This window comes from Pempheris klunzingeri, chromosome 17, assembly GCF_042242105.1.
Source record: "Pempheris klunzingeri isolate RE-2024b chromosome 17, fPemKlu1.hap1, whole genome shotgun sequence".
In the NCBI taxonomy this organism is placed as follows: domain Eukaryota; kingdom Metazoa; phylum Chordata; class Actinopteri; order Acropomatiformes; family Pempheridae; genus Pempheris; species Pempheris klunzingeri.
The window spans coordinates 1,624,625-1,639,766 of record NC_092028.1 but is presented as its reverse complement, the minus strand read 5'-3'; the positions used below and the strand labels follow the sequence as shown (position 1 = coordinate 1,639,766).

At 49.3% G+C, this 15,142-nt stretch overlaps 1 protein-coding gene across 1 annotated transcript; it reads right to left on the bottom strand.

The window, feature by feature from the left end:
• Positions 1-660: 660 nt before the first annotated feature.
• On the bottom strand, positions 661-14,897 carry spns1 (SPNS lysolipid transporter 1, lysophospholipid). Its single transcript, XM_070847534.1, has 13 exons — positions 14,745-14,897; positions 11,452-11,661; positions 10,493-10,558; positions 9,440-9,576; positions 9,197-9,348; positions 8,284-8,350; positions 8,059-8,201; positions 6,696-6,848; positions 6,389-6,578; positions 5,718-5,783; positions 5,518-5,616; positions 3,483-3,651; positions 661-1,608 (listed from the first exon to the last, which is right to left on the bottom strand). Exons 2-13 carry the CDS (start codon positions 11,651-11,653, stop codon positions 1,538-1,540), a joined length of 1,515 nt encoding a protein of 504 aa, XP_070703635.1. The 5' UTR covers positions 11,654-11,661; positions 14,745-14,897; the 3' UTR covers positions 661-1,537.
• Positions 14,898-15,142: the final 245 nt, after the last annotated feature.

Sequence of the window (15,142 nt, the reverse complement as noted above, 5' to 3'; positions counted from 1 at the left end):
GATTCTTTTCTCCTCTTGGATCATTAACATTTCTTAATTTTTACATATTTGTTCATCTGGGTCCTCTGTGTCCTCATCCTGGTGTGTGAGTGACTGGTAGGTAGTAAAAGTGTTGGAACTGGTCCAGTAGATCACCTCAGCCAGCAGACACCAAACGGGCTGCAATGGCTGCAACGTGATCCTTTGGGACAACTGCACCTGATCACAGTAGGTCCACTAAAAGAGCTTGTTTGATCCACTGACAGGCTCAGAGTGTTATTCTAAGTGTGTGACAGCATCCTGGAAAGGATCCCTACAGAGAGAGACCTGGAAGATCCTTTTGGTTTAACCACAAACAGCACACACACCAGACTACATTCACTAAAACAGGGATTTTAGAGAACAGGACACAGGAGCTGCTGCCTCAGTTTGTTCGTGCTGTTGTGTGACTTTGGTGTTTTAAACAACTTGAATCCAACACAATATTTGTGTAACACACAATAACACAACTAACGGATCGATCTACTGGACCAGTTCCAACACTTTTAGTCCCTACCAGTCATTTAGACACCAGGAGGTGAACAGATAGGGAGCAGGTTTAAAAATACTGTAATCCTCCTTTAATAACACGTTTACAGGGCAGACATGTCGCCTTCATCGAGAGCAAAACAGACAAACATGTGACAAGTTAATTCTCATTTAATAGTTCACAAAAAATAGCTAAAATAATTTGAGGTTAACAAACAGCTTTGATTATGAACATGAATGTAAAAGCTTTTTTCTTGTTAAATAATCAATATTAACACGATATTTTCTGCAGCGTGTGCTGAGAACCACTGTGGAATTAGTCTCTCCTCTCACTGTGAACCAGACCGAGCTCCTGGTGACCAGAAACAGACCTCTAGGAAAGAGTCCTTCAAATGAAATGTCCCACTCTTCAAACACTGGCTTCATTTTAAAGTAAAGAACCTGGATTAAAACCAGCGCTAATGTTTGTAAAAGACAGACAGATCGATAAAAAAGCTGCAGAGGTCCTTGCTTTTCTCTGACTGAAGGATTTTAGTGTTCTAACAAAAGCTAACGTCTATAAATCCAAGGTTATGGAAACTGATTAATGCAGCTCTCTGGAGGTCTGGGAGCACGGCCAGGCTTTGGTTACACATGGTCCATTAATCAATTTACAGATCGTCAGGTCCACACGCTCCTCAGCGTCCCATGAAACCAAACAGAGCAGCTTCTGTCGAGTCTCCAGGGCTCATTTCCAAAGTCATGTCCGCTCTGAAAACATTTCCCATCATCCTCAGGTTGAGCTCACGTCAAAAATAACATCCAAAATGTAAAAAGTTCTCCCCAGACGTGTTCCCGGGTCAAAGTATAAAAACTAATGTCAAAAATGTAAAAATAAACCCACTCTTAAACTTCCCGGCGTGGCAGATAGTCCAGCTGGAGTTCAGTCCTAAAACAGGAGATAAAAGAACTGTGTGTGTGTGTGTGTGTGTGTGTGTGTGTGTGTGTGTGTGTGTCGGCTGAACACCAGAACCTCGTCAGGTTTCTGCCGTCAGATCAGAACGCTGGACACGGGCACTCTGGTGGACCGGCCGCTTTTCGGGACGACGATCGGCTCGTCATCTGGTAACAGACAGAAACAAGAGGAGACTTTATGGATTCTGCTGAAGACATCATCATCATCATCATCATCATCATCACCACTATGTCAACTTGTGTGGAAAACACTGTACCCACCAGGACTGTACGGCGCTTTTCCAACAACAAGCCGCGGATCTATCCTGACATAAAGGCTCTCCTGAAGGAGAAGAAGAGGGCCTTTAGGTCAGGGAACAAGGAGGAGCTAAAGGCTGTGCAGAAGGAGCTGAGGAGGAAGGTCAGGGAGGGAAAGACACCTACAGAAGGAAGCTGGAGGATCAGCTGCAGCAGAACATCATCAGTGGAGTCTGGAGAGGCCTGAAACCATCTCTGGGCTGCTGGGGACCAACAGTGGGCCAATGGCCGCAACTCCTCCTTCAACAGGTTTGATCAATCATCTGCCCCTCCCCGGTCAGCCCTACTGCAGCCCCCACAGCTCACCTCATCAGCCCAACCCCCCCACCACCTACACACTCCAGCTCACAGCCCCCCAGGTGAGGAACCGGGCGGCATCAGCTCCAGGCTCCTGGAGTCCTGTGCAGACCAGCTGTGTGGAACACATTTTCAACTTGAGCCTGAAGCTGGGGAGGGTGTCACAGCTGTGGAAGACATCCTGCGTGGTACCTGTCCCCTAGACTCTGCACCCCCAGGACACCCCCGGGTGGCATTAACATCCCGCCTGATGTTTGCCTACCACCCTGGCATCAAGCTCTCCCTCACCTGGAGAAGCCTGGAAGCACTGTGACCATCTTGTTCCTGGATTTCTCCAGTGCAAAGTATGTGAGGACTCTGCTCAAGACTGCTTCTACTGGCACTTTTCCATCACACAGTTTTAGCTCCACTCGCCTTGACTCGACTTCGGTCGTTTTCCATTACAGTAGCGTACCACCTCACGGTGGGGGGGGGGGGGGGGGGGGGGGGGGTCGTCATAGCAAGGCGGCCCCAAACACAACTGAGGACATGGAGCGGTTGGTTTGTGTGGAGCCGTTTACCTCGTTCACAGAAATAATAAAAACACACCGTCGCTGTTGCCAGGGTTTTAAAAATGGCAGGTTTGATTCTTGACTCGTCCAGTGACATCACTCCCTGGCCAATCAGAGGCCTGCAGTCTGGTGACGTCACATTGTCGGATACCAGGTACTATCACCTAGTGGAGAACCAGAAAGACCGAGTGGAGTCAAGCAGAGGGTGCTGGTGGAAGAGCGCCATGACTCCGCTGTGACATCAGCCATCTTATATGGAGCGTTGTGCTGGGGGGGGAAGCATCACAGCTGTGGACGGGAGGAGACTGGACAAGCTCTTCAAGAAGGCCAGCTCTGGTCCTGGGTCGCCTCCCCTCGACCCACTGGAGGTGAGGAGACAGGATGACACCCCCCCCCCCCCCCCCGCGCTGTGCAGCACTTTCTCATTTCTCCCACTAGATTGTTTCTATGTTCACACTTCCTCTTCAGATTCTGCTCATTGTCAATACAGAACCATCACCATCATCAGCCATCTGTTTCGTTACTGAAACTTAAACCTGTGAAATATGACTACGTGCATTAGGTCCCTTGGAGGTAAGAAGGTCAAGGACAAATATGTCCTCCTCAATGTGTGGTGTTAACTTTTTTTAAAAAGTTTCTGTTAAATGCATCACTTTATAGTCTCAGAGGGTTTTTTTTTAGTAGTAAAATACTTTTCGGTTGTTATCAGTGTCTAGAGCCTGGAGAGAGCTGGGAACACATGAATGAAAAACACTATTCTAAGATTATTGATTTTTTTCAAAAATCTGTAAAAGAAACGTATCAGAGGAAAGTACACGAGGCAGTCGCTGACCACACGGCGACACCTGTACAGTTAAAGTCCACGGTCCGTCTCACCTGTAGCGATGTAGTTCTCGGCACGATGGCGGTCCCTTTCGATGAAGAGGGCGGTGGCGAGGAAGAAAGCCCCGCCCACCACGGCCACGAAGGCACAGAGCAGCAGAGAGAGCTGCAGGGAGCGAAACTGCCACAGGAACGAGTCCGTCTTCCTCAGAGAGTCAGAGACCTGAGCGGGAGGACAGAGAGCAGGTTTGACCACAGAGCTGGAGGGGGGACACAGGGGGGGGGGACACAGAGGGGGGACACAGAGGGGGGACACAGGGGGGGGACACAGGGGGGGGACACAGAGGGTGGACACAGGGGGGGACACAGAGGGGGGACACAGAAGGTGGACACAGGGGGGGGACACAGAGGGTGGACACAGGGGGGGACACAGAGGGGGGACACAGAAGGTGGACACAGGGGGTGGACACAGAGGGGGGACACAGGGGGGGGACACAGGGGGGGGACACAGAGGGGGGACACAGGGGGGGGACACAGAGGGGGGACACAGGGGGGGGACACAGAGGGTGGACACAGAGGGTGGACACAGAGGGGGGACACAGGGGGGGGACACAGGGGGGGGACACAGAGGGGGGACACAGGGGGGGGACACAGGGGGTGGACACAGGGGGTGGACACAGAGGGGGGACACAGGGGGTGGACACAGAGGGGGGACACACAGGGGGTGGACACAGGGGGGGGACACAGGGGGTGGACACAGGGGGGGACACAGAGGGGGGACACAGAAGGTGGACACAGGGGGTGGACACAGGGGGTGGACACAGGGGGGGGGACACAGGGGGTGGACACAGAGGGTGGACACAGGGGGGGGACACAGGGGGTGGACACAGGGGGGGGACACAGGGGGGGGACACAGGGGGTGGACACAGAGGGTGGACACAGAGGGTGGACACAGAGGGGGGACACAGAGGGGGGACACAGGGGGGGGACACAGAGGGTGGACACAGAGGGGGGACACAGGGGGGGGACACAGGGGGTGGACACAGAGGGTGGACACAGGGGGTGGACACAGGGGGTGGACACAGAGGGGGGACACAGAGGGGGGACACAGGGGGGGGACACAGGGGGTGGACACAGAGGGTGGACACAGGGGGTGGACACAGGGGGTGGACACAGAGGGTGGACACAGAGGGGGGACACAGGGGGGGGACACAGAGGGTGGACACAGAGGGTGGACACAGAGGGGGGACACAGGGGGTGGACACAGAGGGTGGACACAGGGGGGGGACACAGGGGGGGGACACAGAGGGTGGACACAGGGGGGGGACACAGAGGGTGGACACAGGGGGTGGACACAGAGGGGGGACACAGGGGGTGGACACAGAGGGTGGACACAGGGGGTGGACACAGGGGGTGGACACAGAGGGTGGACACAGAGGGGGGACACAGGGGGGGGACACAGAGGGTGGACACAGAGGGGGGACACAGAGGGTGGACACAGAGGGGGGACACAGAGGGTGGACACAGGGGGGGGACACAGGGGGTGGACACAGAGGGTGGACACAGAGGGGGGACACAGGGGGGGGACACAGAGGGTGGACACAGAGGGGGGACACAGGGGGTGGACACAGAGGGTGGACACAGGGGGTGGACACAGGGGGTGGACACAGAGGGGGGACACAGAGGGGGGACACAGGGGGTGGACACAGAGGGTGGACACAGGGGGTGGACACAGGGGGTGGACACAGAGGGGGGACACAGAGGGGGGACACAGAGGGGGGACACAGGGGGTGGACACAGAGGGTGGACACAGGGGGTGGACACAGGGGGTGGACACAGAGGGTGGACACAGAGGGTGGACACAGAGGGGGGACACAGAGGGGGGGACACAGAGGGTGGACACAGAGGGGGGACACAGGGGGTGGACACAGGGGGGGGACACAGAGGGGGGACACAGGGGGGGGACACAGAGGGGGGGACACAGAGGGGGGACACAGAGGGGGGACACAGAGGGGGGACACAGAGGGGGGACACAGAGGGTGGACACACTCAGAGTCATCGGCGTGTGTGTGTGTGTGTGTGTACATACCACCCCTATCAGGTACGGACTTCCTGCATCTCCCAGTAGATGTGAGATGACGATCTGCAGAGCTTCGGCTGTGGAGCGACGGGTGGGAATAACGACGTACTAAGAGACAGACAGAAAACGATAAGTCAGGTTTATTGTAGTGCCACTCTATCCCAGCATGCATCAGTGATGGGCAGGACAGAGGGAGGCGCGCTCCTCACCAGCAGTATATCAGCCACGATGGCCCAGTTCATGGACAGGAAGGTCTCTCCGAGGAAAATGAAGACCTGGGGGAGCAGAAAGAAAACACACTCAACATCTGCAGCTTAGAGGATAAAGTGTTGGAACTGGTCCAGTAGATCACCTCAGCCAGCAGCTGCCCAATGGGCTGATCACGTGATCAAAGTAGGTCCACTAAAAGTGCTTGTTTTAGCCACCGTCAACTTTCAAAATAAAATGCAGTCTCTAATCATATACCACAGCGCTGCAGCAATATTACTCTGTAGTCGGTGGCACCAGGACCAGGAGCCAACCAGTCAGAGGGCTTCTGACACCATGGACGATGACAGGAAGTGGAAAAACACTTTTTCTGCAGGCTACAGCACGACAAAGTAGGAAATGATGAGCACAATAATCAGTAAGCCAGTAAACCATCAGCCAGGCAACGGCCTCCACTCTGAAACCCTCCCGGTGGGTTGTGAAGCCGTGTGGAGGACGAGTGGTTCACCGCTGCCTCCATACGTTTGGTAGTTTGTGTCATTGTGCGACTTTGGTGTCTAGAACTTTGCATCTCGGCGAGCCGTCTTCCTCTGAGACCGACTAGTGGATGGAAATGAGCACAAATGAGCGTTTCAGGTGCAGAAAATGAGAGTATGAGAAGGGGAGGACTCACGTATGTGGCGATGGTGCTGACCTCAGCGAAGACGATGGCCAGGTAGAGGAAAGGTGCCGAGATGAGCAGACCGGCGGCGCAGACCAGCGGGTCGGCTCTGGGCGTCCTCGTCCTCAGCTGTCGACTGATCTGCACGCCGCTGGCGACACCCAGCACACCTGTGATGCAGGTGATGGCCCCAAAGATCAGACTGTAGGAGGAGAAACACGGCGTCAGGGTGCTGCTCGCTTCCAATAACCATAAAAGCAGTTTCTCCCCACTGGGGCACGACATGCTGCAGGAGGCAGACAGTCCAGGTGAGCGTTACCTGTCCGTGGAGGCGCAGTTCCCCTCCACGCAGGGAGCTTTCTGCCCAGCGAGCACGGCTGCTCTGAACAGGAACGTTGGCGCCCAAAGAGCCAGAGAGCCGGTGACAAACGCCACGGCTGTGAAGCCAAAGGTAGACAGCACGAAGCTGTAGCTGCAGAGAAGCAGAGAGCAGATCAGCAGCAGCTAAAACAGAGAGAAGAAGACCGTTTCTAGTCACCTGCCAGGTCAGTGAGGGCAAACACAGAACATTCAGGTTTAAAGTTCCCTCTGTGTCTGAACGCAGACGATCATCTCAAAGTAGACACAGTGCTGTGTATAGCAAAATAAGGAATACTGGAAAGCCACACCAACAACAAGCAGACAAACTCAAACACCACACTAAAGGTACGAGCTGCAGTATTCAGCGTTTATGAGCCCCAGGTTTTGTAGAATTTCTTAAACCCTTCGTATTTTCAAACTCAGCGTGGAAACGTGATCGTTTCTAGCAGGAGTCACAATATTTTGCTCGTTGTCTGGAACCTTTTTCAGAGGTTGATGTGTTCGGTGACTTTGCGTCATTCAGATATGAGTTTCCACGATGACTCAGGCCAGACTGGATGGTGACACAAACAGCCACAGAGATGCTGCAAAGAGCTGCAGATTACAAATGACAGTCAGTCCTTTGTCCCTGCGCTGCGCTGCTCTGCTGTGTTCGTGCACAAGTTGTAAAAAACCAAGCAAGATGAAGCAAAGATCTGCTGCGAGTTTGGTGCGACACGTCTCCGGTGTGTGTGTGGGGGGGTGATGTCGTTAGAAACCTCTCAGTGGAGCAGCACCACAAACTACATCCTCTAAACCATCACACAATCGAGTCAGCAACTCTGTGAAACAGCCTGAACTCCTCTGGGTGCATTTAGCTGTTATTATAGAAACTGAGGGGAGGCTGATCTTGTGAGCAAACATTTCTGTGAACAGAGGAATAAATGCAGGATGTTCTGTACATTTTCACACAGGTGAGGTGCCGTCACCACCCTGAACAGCTGGGGACACCTTCTACATGTTTTAAATTGACTTCTGGTTGGGTTTGTATATTTATTTTGGCACTGCAGTGTCGCTTCCACTCTGGGGAAGTGGGGAACATGGTTTGTCTTTATCGTTTGTACTGATAAAGTGAAACTAATAAAGAGTATCTACAAAAACACAATAAAACGACAGGGTATGGGGACATAGAATTAGCTACTGAATGTTCCACACTGAAATTGTATTTTATTGGTGCAAATTCTTGGAGTTAATCAAATTAGCAGAAGCATGGAGAAGCTGGTTTCTCCCCCCAGCTGGCAGTCCAGCCTTGTGTGTTATTAGAAGTGCGATGTTGAACCTACTTCTTGCTCAGGGCATGAAGGTCCATGAGCCAGCTGGTCTCGTGAAGCTGGTGCTCCGGTCGGGCTTCGATGGCTCCTCTCTTAGGCTCCTGGACCACGAAGAGCAGCAGCAGCACCGCGATGAGTCCCAGCCCTGGAGTCACCTGAGGGGAGGAAGCACCGTGAGGAGGCCGGCCAACAACACCAACAACAAACAAAACAACAACAAAAGCCAGTGAGACTCACCCGCAGAGCCCAGTGCCAGTCCTGCGCCGCACTGCTGACTTGTGAGCCCACGATGTACCCGAGACCGCTGACAGGAAGACAAGACACCAACGAGACGGTCAGGTGAATCACTTCCTGTTCACCTTTCCCATACGACACGATAAATGGTGTTTAAGTGCACACAGTAGATCACTGACAGGCTCCGAGTGTTATTCTAAGTGTGTGACAGCATCGTGGAAAGGATCCCTACAGAGAGAGACCTGGAAGATCCTTTTGGTTTAACCACAAACAGCACACACACCAGACTACATTCACTAAAACAGGGATTTTAGAGAACAGGACACAGGAGCTGCTGCCTCCATCAGGTAGTTTGTGTTATCATGTGACTGACTTCCTCAGATATCGTGTTGGATCCAAACTGATCCTTCAAAACACCAAACAAACTAACCGATCAGTTGATATTAAGAAAGTTTTTATCAATTTTTCACTCATGTAACCTGTAATCTGGTTATAGGTTAACTGTTTGCTGCTGTCCATGTTGAGTGGCCCAGATTATTTAGAAAAAGATGTTCATTAGCATTAACACTGACAAACAGTCAGATAAAACTATATTTAAAACACTAAATACTGGAAACTGCCATCAACGTGTTGTTCAAACGCTCCAAGTATCTACATCTTCTTTGAAGCCTCCACAATGTTTCCACATCACGACATGAAAAACACCAATAAGAGTGACTCTTGAACTTGAGAGACGGGACCATCCAAGGAGCACATGGATGCAGCCTTTTCACAGTGAGGAAGAATTCACCGTACGTCAGATGGTTCCAGCTCTGATGTGCGAGCAGGGACGGACGCAGGACAAGTTTAAAGGTCCGTCATCTACAAGAGACAGGCAGATCCAAGGGAAAACCAGAAGCAGTGTTATTGAACCCACCTGCCGACGGGGATGGCAAAATAAAAAATGGAGAGCATGTTTGTCCTCTTCCCTTTGACATAGAGGTCAGCGATGATGGTGGGAGCGATGGTGGAGTAACTGGCCTCTCCGACTCCGACCAGGCCTCGAGTCAACAGAAGGGCCCAGAAATGCTGCAAGACGACAACAGAGGGAGGGAGCGTTCACTTTCTACCGGGTTTCTTTAAAGCTGGGAGCAGCACGAGCAAACAGCATGTGACTCACTTCTTTAGGAGTGTAGGAGCTGGCAAGTGTCACCACAGACCAGAATGAAATACCAAAACTCATGATGACCTTCCTGTTGTACCTGTCGCCCAGGTACCCAAAGACCGGAGCCAAGAACATGTAGCTGCAGATAAAAACTGGAAGAGAACAAAGAGCCTCAGAACTGATCCTCACATCAAAACTATTCAACATCTCCTTCCAAGGAAAACTACAACATATTAAAGGGCAACAGGCACTCCCAATGAGCAATGTATTTAAAGGAGACCTTCAGTGTTTCTCCCCCTGGTCCTCTGTGTCCACATCCTGGTGTCTGAGTGACTGGTAGGTAGTAAAAGTGTTGGAACTGGTCCAGTAGATCACCTCAGCCAGCAGACACCAAACGGGCTGCAATGGCTGCAACGTGATCCTTTGGGACAACTGCACCTGATCACAGTAGGTCCACTAAAAGAGCTTGTTTGATCCACTGACAGGCTCAGAGTGTTATTCTAAGTGTGTGACAGCATCATGGAAAGGATCCCTACAGAGAGAGACCTGGAAGATCCTTTTGGTTTAACCACAGAGAACGACATAACATATAGTTCATCTTAAAAGCCACCAGACTCCATTGACATAAACAGAACATTTGACCTACCAGGACAGCTCCTGTGTCCTGTTCTCTAAAATCCCTGTTTTAGTGAATGTAGTCTGGTGTGTGTGCTGTTTGTGGTTAAACCAAAAGGATCTTCCAGGTCTCTCTCTGTAGGGATCCTTTCCATGATGCTGTCACACACTTAGAATAACACTCTGAGCCTGTCAGTGGATCAAACAAGCTCTTTTAGTGGACCTACTGTGATCAGGTGCAGTTGTCCCAAAGGATCACGTTGCAGCCATTGCAGCCCGTTTGGTGTCTGCTGGCTGAGGTGATCTACTGGACCAGTTCCAACACTTTTAGCACCTACCAGTCACTCAGACACCAGGATGTGTAGAGCCCAGGGGGTCTCCTATGAGTACTTTATTCTATGGCAGCGCCTGCCAGGCTTATCTAGGGGTATCTGATGAGTTTGGTCTTCTTACCTGTTTGGAGTAATCCAGACTTCTCATCATTGATTCCAAAATAATGCTCGATGTCAGGGAGAACACCTGGTGGAGAGCACAGAGGTGAATTGAACAGTAAGTGGGTGAGTTAAGCTCCACCCCTTCCACATGACTGAGTCACGGCTCATGATTAGCCCCATCAACAGTTTCAGGTACTGATTTACTGTCATTGTCTCCAGTGGGGCGGTTTGCTGTTGTTCTCTGCCTGTGATCACAGACTGAACCTCTTTGGGCTTTGATCTGCTGGTCGCACACATCAAGACATTTGAAGACGCCACCTTGGACTCTGAGGAACTGTGATTAATCACTGACAAACATGATCAACAGTCTCAGCCATTAAACGTCTCCTCCTGGGATGTAGCTGAGCACAACTACACCACCTCTGATATTCAGGGCAGAGCAGTGATACAGGAGTATTTACCAGACAAACCTTCTGACGGGTTCAAACTACTTTAAGTTACAGTATTTTAGAATGAGTTGATTCTGTCTGACGGCTTTTAGTTTAACAAAAGACTCCTCCTAAACTCCACTACTGCATGACGTAGGTTAATAGTAATATATTCAGCTGTTTCCTGTAATACGTTTCTTTTGTACTGGATCTGTAACATCTGAATCATTTCCCAATGAAAGAACATCATTTGAACCAAATATAATCACTGTTTTAATTCATTACCAGTGAGTCTTTTAACTGATTTGACTCATGAACATGCAAAACATTAAAATCTGGCACGTCATTTAACACACATGAGGAACAGAATATTAACTCATTAAGGAAAAACCAGAACTATCTATTTGGGTTTAATTGGAGCTTTTCTATCATCCCTTTCTTCTAAATGTGTCTCCTCATTCTGCCTGTCTGGGACACACGTCGTTAAGAAATAATAGTTTTCCAGGAAACCAGCTTCTGATTGGCTGAGGCGAGTCAGCGGGCGGCGTACCTGCCACAGTGAACCTGTCCATGTAGTTGAGCAGGTTGATGTAGCAGAGGATCAGGACGGTCAGCAGCGCCCGCACTCTGGACACCCCGCTGGCCTCCTCATCCTGGGGCCGCTGCCCCGCGCCCTGCTCCTCCGGACCCTCCGCCTCGCTGTCATCGGAGAGGAACGGCACCGAGTCCGACGTGGGCTCGCCCAGAGACATGGCCGCCACTGAGGGAGGGGAGGATCAATGAAGACGATTAACACATCACCATAATTATTTGTTAAAACGATGATGATAACTCTGGTGTTTCTCTCTCTGTCCACATCCTGGTGTGTGAGTGACTGGTAGGTAGTAAAAGTGTTGGAACTGGTCCAGTAGATCACCTCAGCCAGCAGCCACCAAACGGGCTGCAATGGCTGCAACGTGATCCTTTGGGACAACTGCACCTGATCACAGTAGGTCCACTAAAAGAGCTTGTTTGATCCACTGACAGGCTCAGAGTGTTATTCTAAGTGTGTGACAGCATCATGGAAAGGATCCCTACAGAGAGAGACCTGGAAGATCCTTTTGGTTTAACCACAAACAGCACACACACCAGACTACATTCACTAAAACAGGGATTTTAGAGAACAGGACACAGGAGCTGCTGCCTCCATCAGGTAGTTTGTGTTATCATGTGACTCACTTCCTCAGATATCGTGTTGGATCCAAACTGATCCTTCAAAACACCAAACAAACTAACCGATCAGTTGATATTAAGAAAGTTTTTATCAATTCTTCACTCATGTAACCTGTAATCTGGTTATAGGTTAACTGTTTGCTGCTGTCCATGTTGAGTGGCCCAGATTATTTAGAAAAAGATGTTCATTAGCATTAACACTGACAAACAGTCAGATAAAACTATATTTAAAACACTAAATACTGGAAACTGCCATCAACATGTTGTTCAAACGCTCCAAGTATCTACATCTTCTTTGAAGCCTCCACAATGTTTCCACATCACGACATGAAAGCTCATGAAAAACACGCTCTCTGCACACACACCAGACTACATTCACAAAAACAGGGTTTTTAGCACAGAGCACAGGAGCTGCTGGTATAAAATGTCAGAAAACATCAAAAAACAAAGTCATTTCGTGTCAACTTGGCACCAGCCACAAAAAACAAAATGTCTTGCTGGACTGTAACATGCAGCGGCGGAAAGAACCCACAGAGTAGTTTATTCTCATCCATTCTCATTTTACTAAGAGCTTTAGTTACTTAAATCATGCTGCCAGTGAAAACCATGTCCCACAAAATTTGGTGATCTAATATCAAACAATTTAATATAAAACAACAATGAAATGCACGATGTAAAGAAATGTTTTACCTGAGAACACCAACACACAGAAGTTGAATTATTGGTCTAAACAAGACGAGCAGCTACACTGGAAAGTCCTGCTTAGAGGTTCCTGTTGTCTGATCACGTGTGTCTGTTTGGTGTCACTTCACTGTCACAGAGAGGATCTCTGGGTAAAAACTCACATGAGGAGGGGATGACAATTATTACACGTCACCTATAAAAAGGTGTATTGGATGTTTTATCTCATAACACTGAATCAAAGTGGGTTTAAAGGAGACCTGGACGAACCCTGGAGTCTGAATGACTGGTGGGTGTTGGAATATCTACAAACAAAGCAAAGCAAGTGCGGAAGAGGAAGATAAATTAGGAGGTGAAAGACGTGGTGGTCATCACATGTCGGAGTGAAACTACCGTCATGTGAGCACACTAAAGTCATTAAGTACAAATTTGAGGCGTCCTCCTTCTACTCCACCCGCACCTCAGAGTAAATATTGTGTTAGTACTTTATTGACTTGGAATGAAAGTGTCCCTCTTTAAGAAAGCCGAGTGGTTTATCCTCCTCTGCGCGGCGCTCAGATAAACAGAAAACCTTTGTCTGGTGTCAACACTTGCACTGAGAGTAACAACACAGTTCCTCTAAAGCTGTGCTGAAATGTCCATTTTATTTTCCTGGGAAAAAGAGGAACGTTTTGGGGGGAAGTTGCTCATTTTCTTTCTTACTTTATCAGCTGTAAGATCCTTTTCTTTTTAACCTTAAATAGCCGTTACGTCGCTCTCGTCGCTCATACCAGACTCCATTAAAAAAAAACACTGATTTTGCCATGCACAGTACAGGAGGTGCTGGTCTGCTGCTGCCTCCATCAGTTCGTTTGTGTGACACACAGTAACTCAAACAAACTAACCACTTGATGTTAATTGATGATCAGAAATGTTGGCGATTAATTCTCCTGGTGATACTAGATAAAGCAGGGAATGCTCCTAATGATCTTAATTTGATCTTTTATTTGCTAAATGTTTGGGCTCTACAGAAAAATTAATAAATCAGCAATAACTTTGATCAATGACAGTTCACTTAATTCAAGTAATTTTTAACAGAAGGAATAAAAGAAATTCCACCTTCTTAAACAAAGAGATTTTTCGGTTTTCTCTGATGTTGTAATAAAAAGTTGATTGAGTATTGAAAATCACACGATGAAAGTCTTGATTTGTGTCATCTCACTGGCTCGGACACATTTAGGACGACGGTAAAGGTTTAAGCCTATAATTTACCAGACTGTCATTTCACAGATATTGATTTTTCTCCCACCATACATCAATATACAGACACATTGAATGACTTTATCACATTATTGCCCTCTTCTCCTTCAATGTGGCTAATTAAGGAGAAAAGCCAGGCCCCCCCACTCACTTGTCTTGAACTTTGACCCTGAGGCAAACACAGCCCTTTGATCAGAGAGCTATCAGCACCTGATCAGGTCCTCATGGATCCACGTTCAACAGCCCTAAAAACACCCACTGCTAGTCTGGGTGGTGGACGCCAATCCGAACTCCATTCACAGTTTTGCTAGTTTTATGTGCCACGCTCTGCAGCAAATGTGTCCCTCAGAAGTCAGTTCATTATTCTGCCAATTTTACACACCCTGATTTGCACGGTACTGGGGGGCGACATAGGGGTGTGTCTTGATAAATTCGGCAAATAACGTATATTGGCAAAGCAAAAGCACGTGCTTAAATCGGAAATGTTACTTTTACAGATTATCTGGTTGGTTTGTGTATGCATGCTAGCAATGCATAACTCGTTTTAAAGGCAAATCAAGGAAAAGCTAAATTCGCAGACTTTTGACTGGAGTTCGTCGTGAGACTGACTGGCTAAGTCCTACAAAATAAGGGTGTGTAGTGGAGGAAATGACACAGAAAGAGGAGTCCCGTGAGCAGCGTGAGTGTCAGCCTGCTGTTGTTGCTGTTTACCTCGGAGGATGAGTCAGGGCTGACGCTTCTTTCTTCTTCGTGCCGCAGCGCCGAACCTCTTCTTCTTCGCGCACACTTATTAATGTTACTCAAAACCCCATGGTGATGGTTTACAATAAAAACTCTCCCAGTCAACACCGTTTACCGGGATACAGTGCGGATACAGTGGGGATAAAAACCTGTGTTTACTTCGGAGCGCTTCAGAGATGACGCTTCTGTACCGCCGCCATGTTGGATCTGACCGAATTTCCGCCTCGTCGCTCACGTGACTTCTATCTGCGAGTCACGTGACGACACCAATAGATTGACTAATCAGCGGATGTTAATCATTACGGTACTTTTTAGTGGACTGAGCACGGTTACTGGAGTACTGCAGGACAAGTACAGTATTAAAGTAT

Excerpts from the sequence above, each read along its gene's own strand:
- spns1 (XM_070847534.1), bottom strand. The coding sequence starts at position 11,653 with ATGTCTCTGGGCGAGCCCACGTCGGACTCGGTGCCGTTCCTCTCCGAT. Across the intron at positions 6,579-6,695 it reads AACTGCGCCTCCACGGACAG|TCTGATCTTTGGGGCCATCA; the intron begins GTAACGCTCACC and ends CTCCTCCTACAG. Across the intron at positions 5,617-5,717 it reads TCGTGGCTGATATACTGCTG|TACGTCGTTATTCCCACCCG; the intron begins GTGAGGAGCGCG and ends TCTGTCTCTTAG.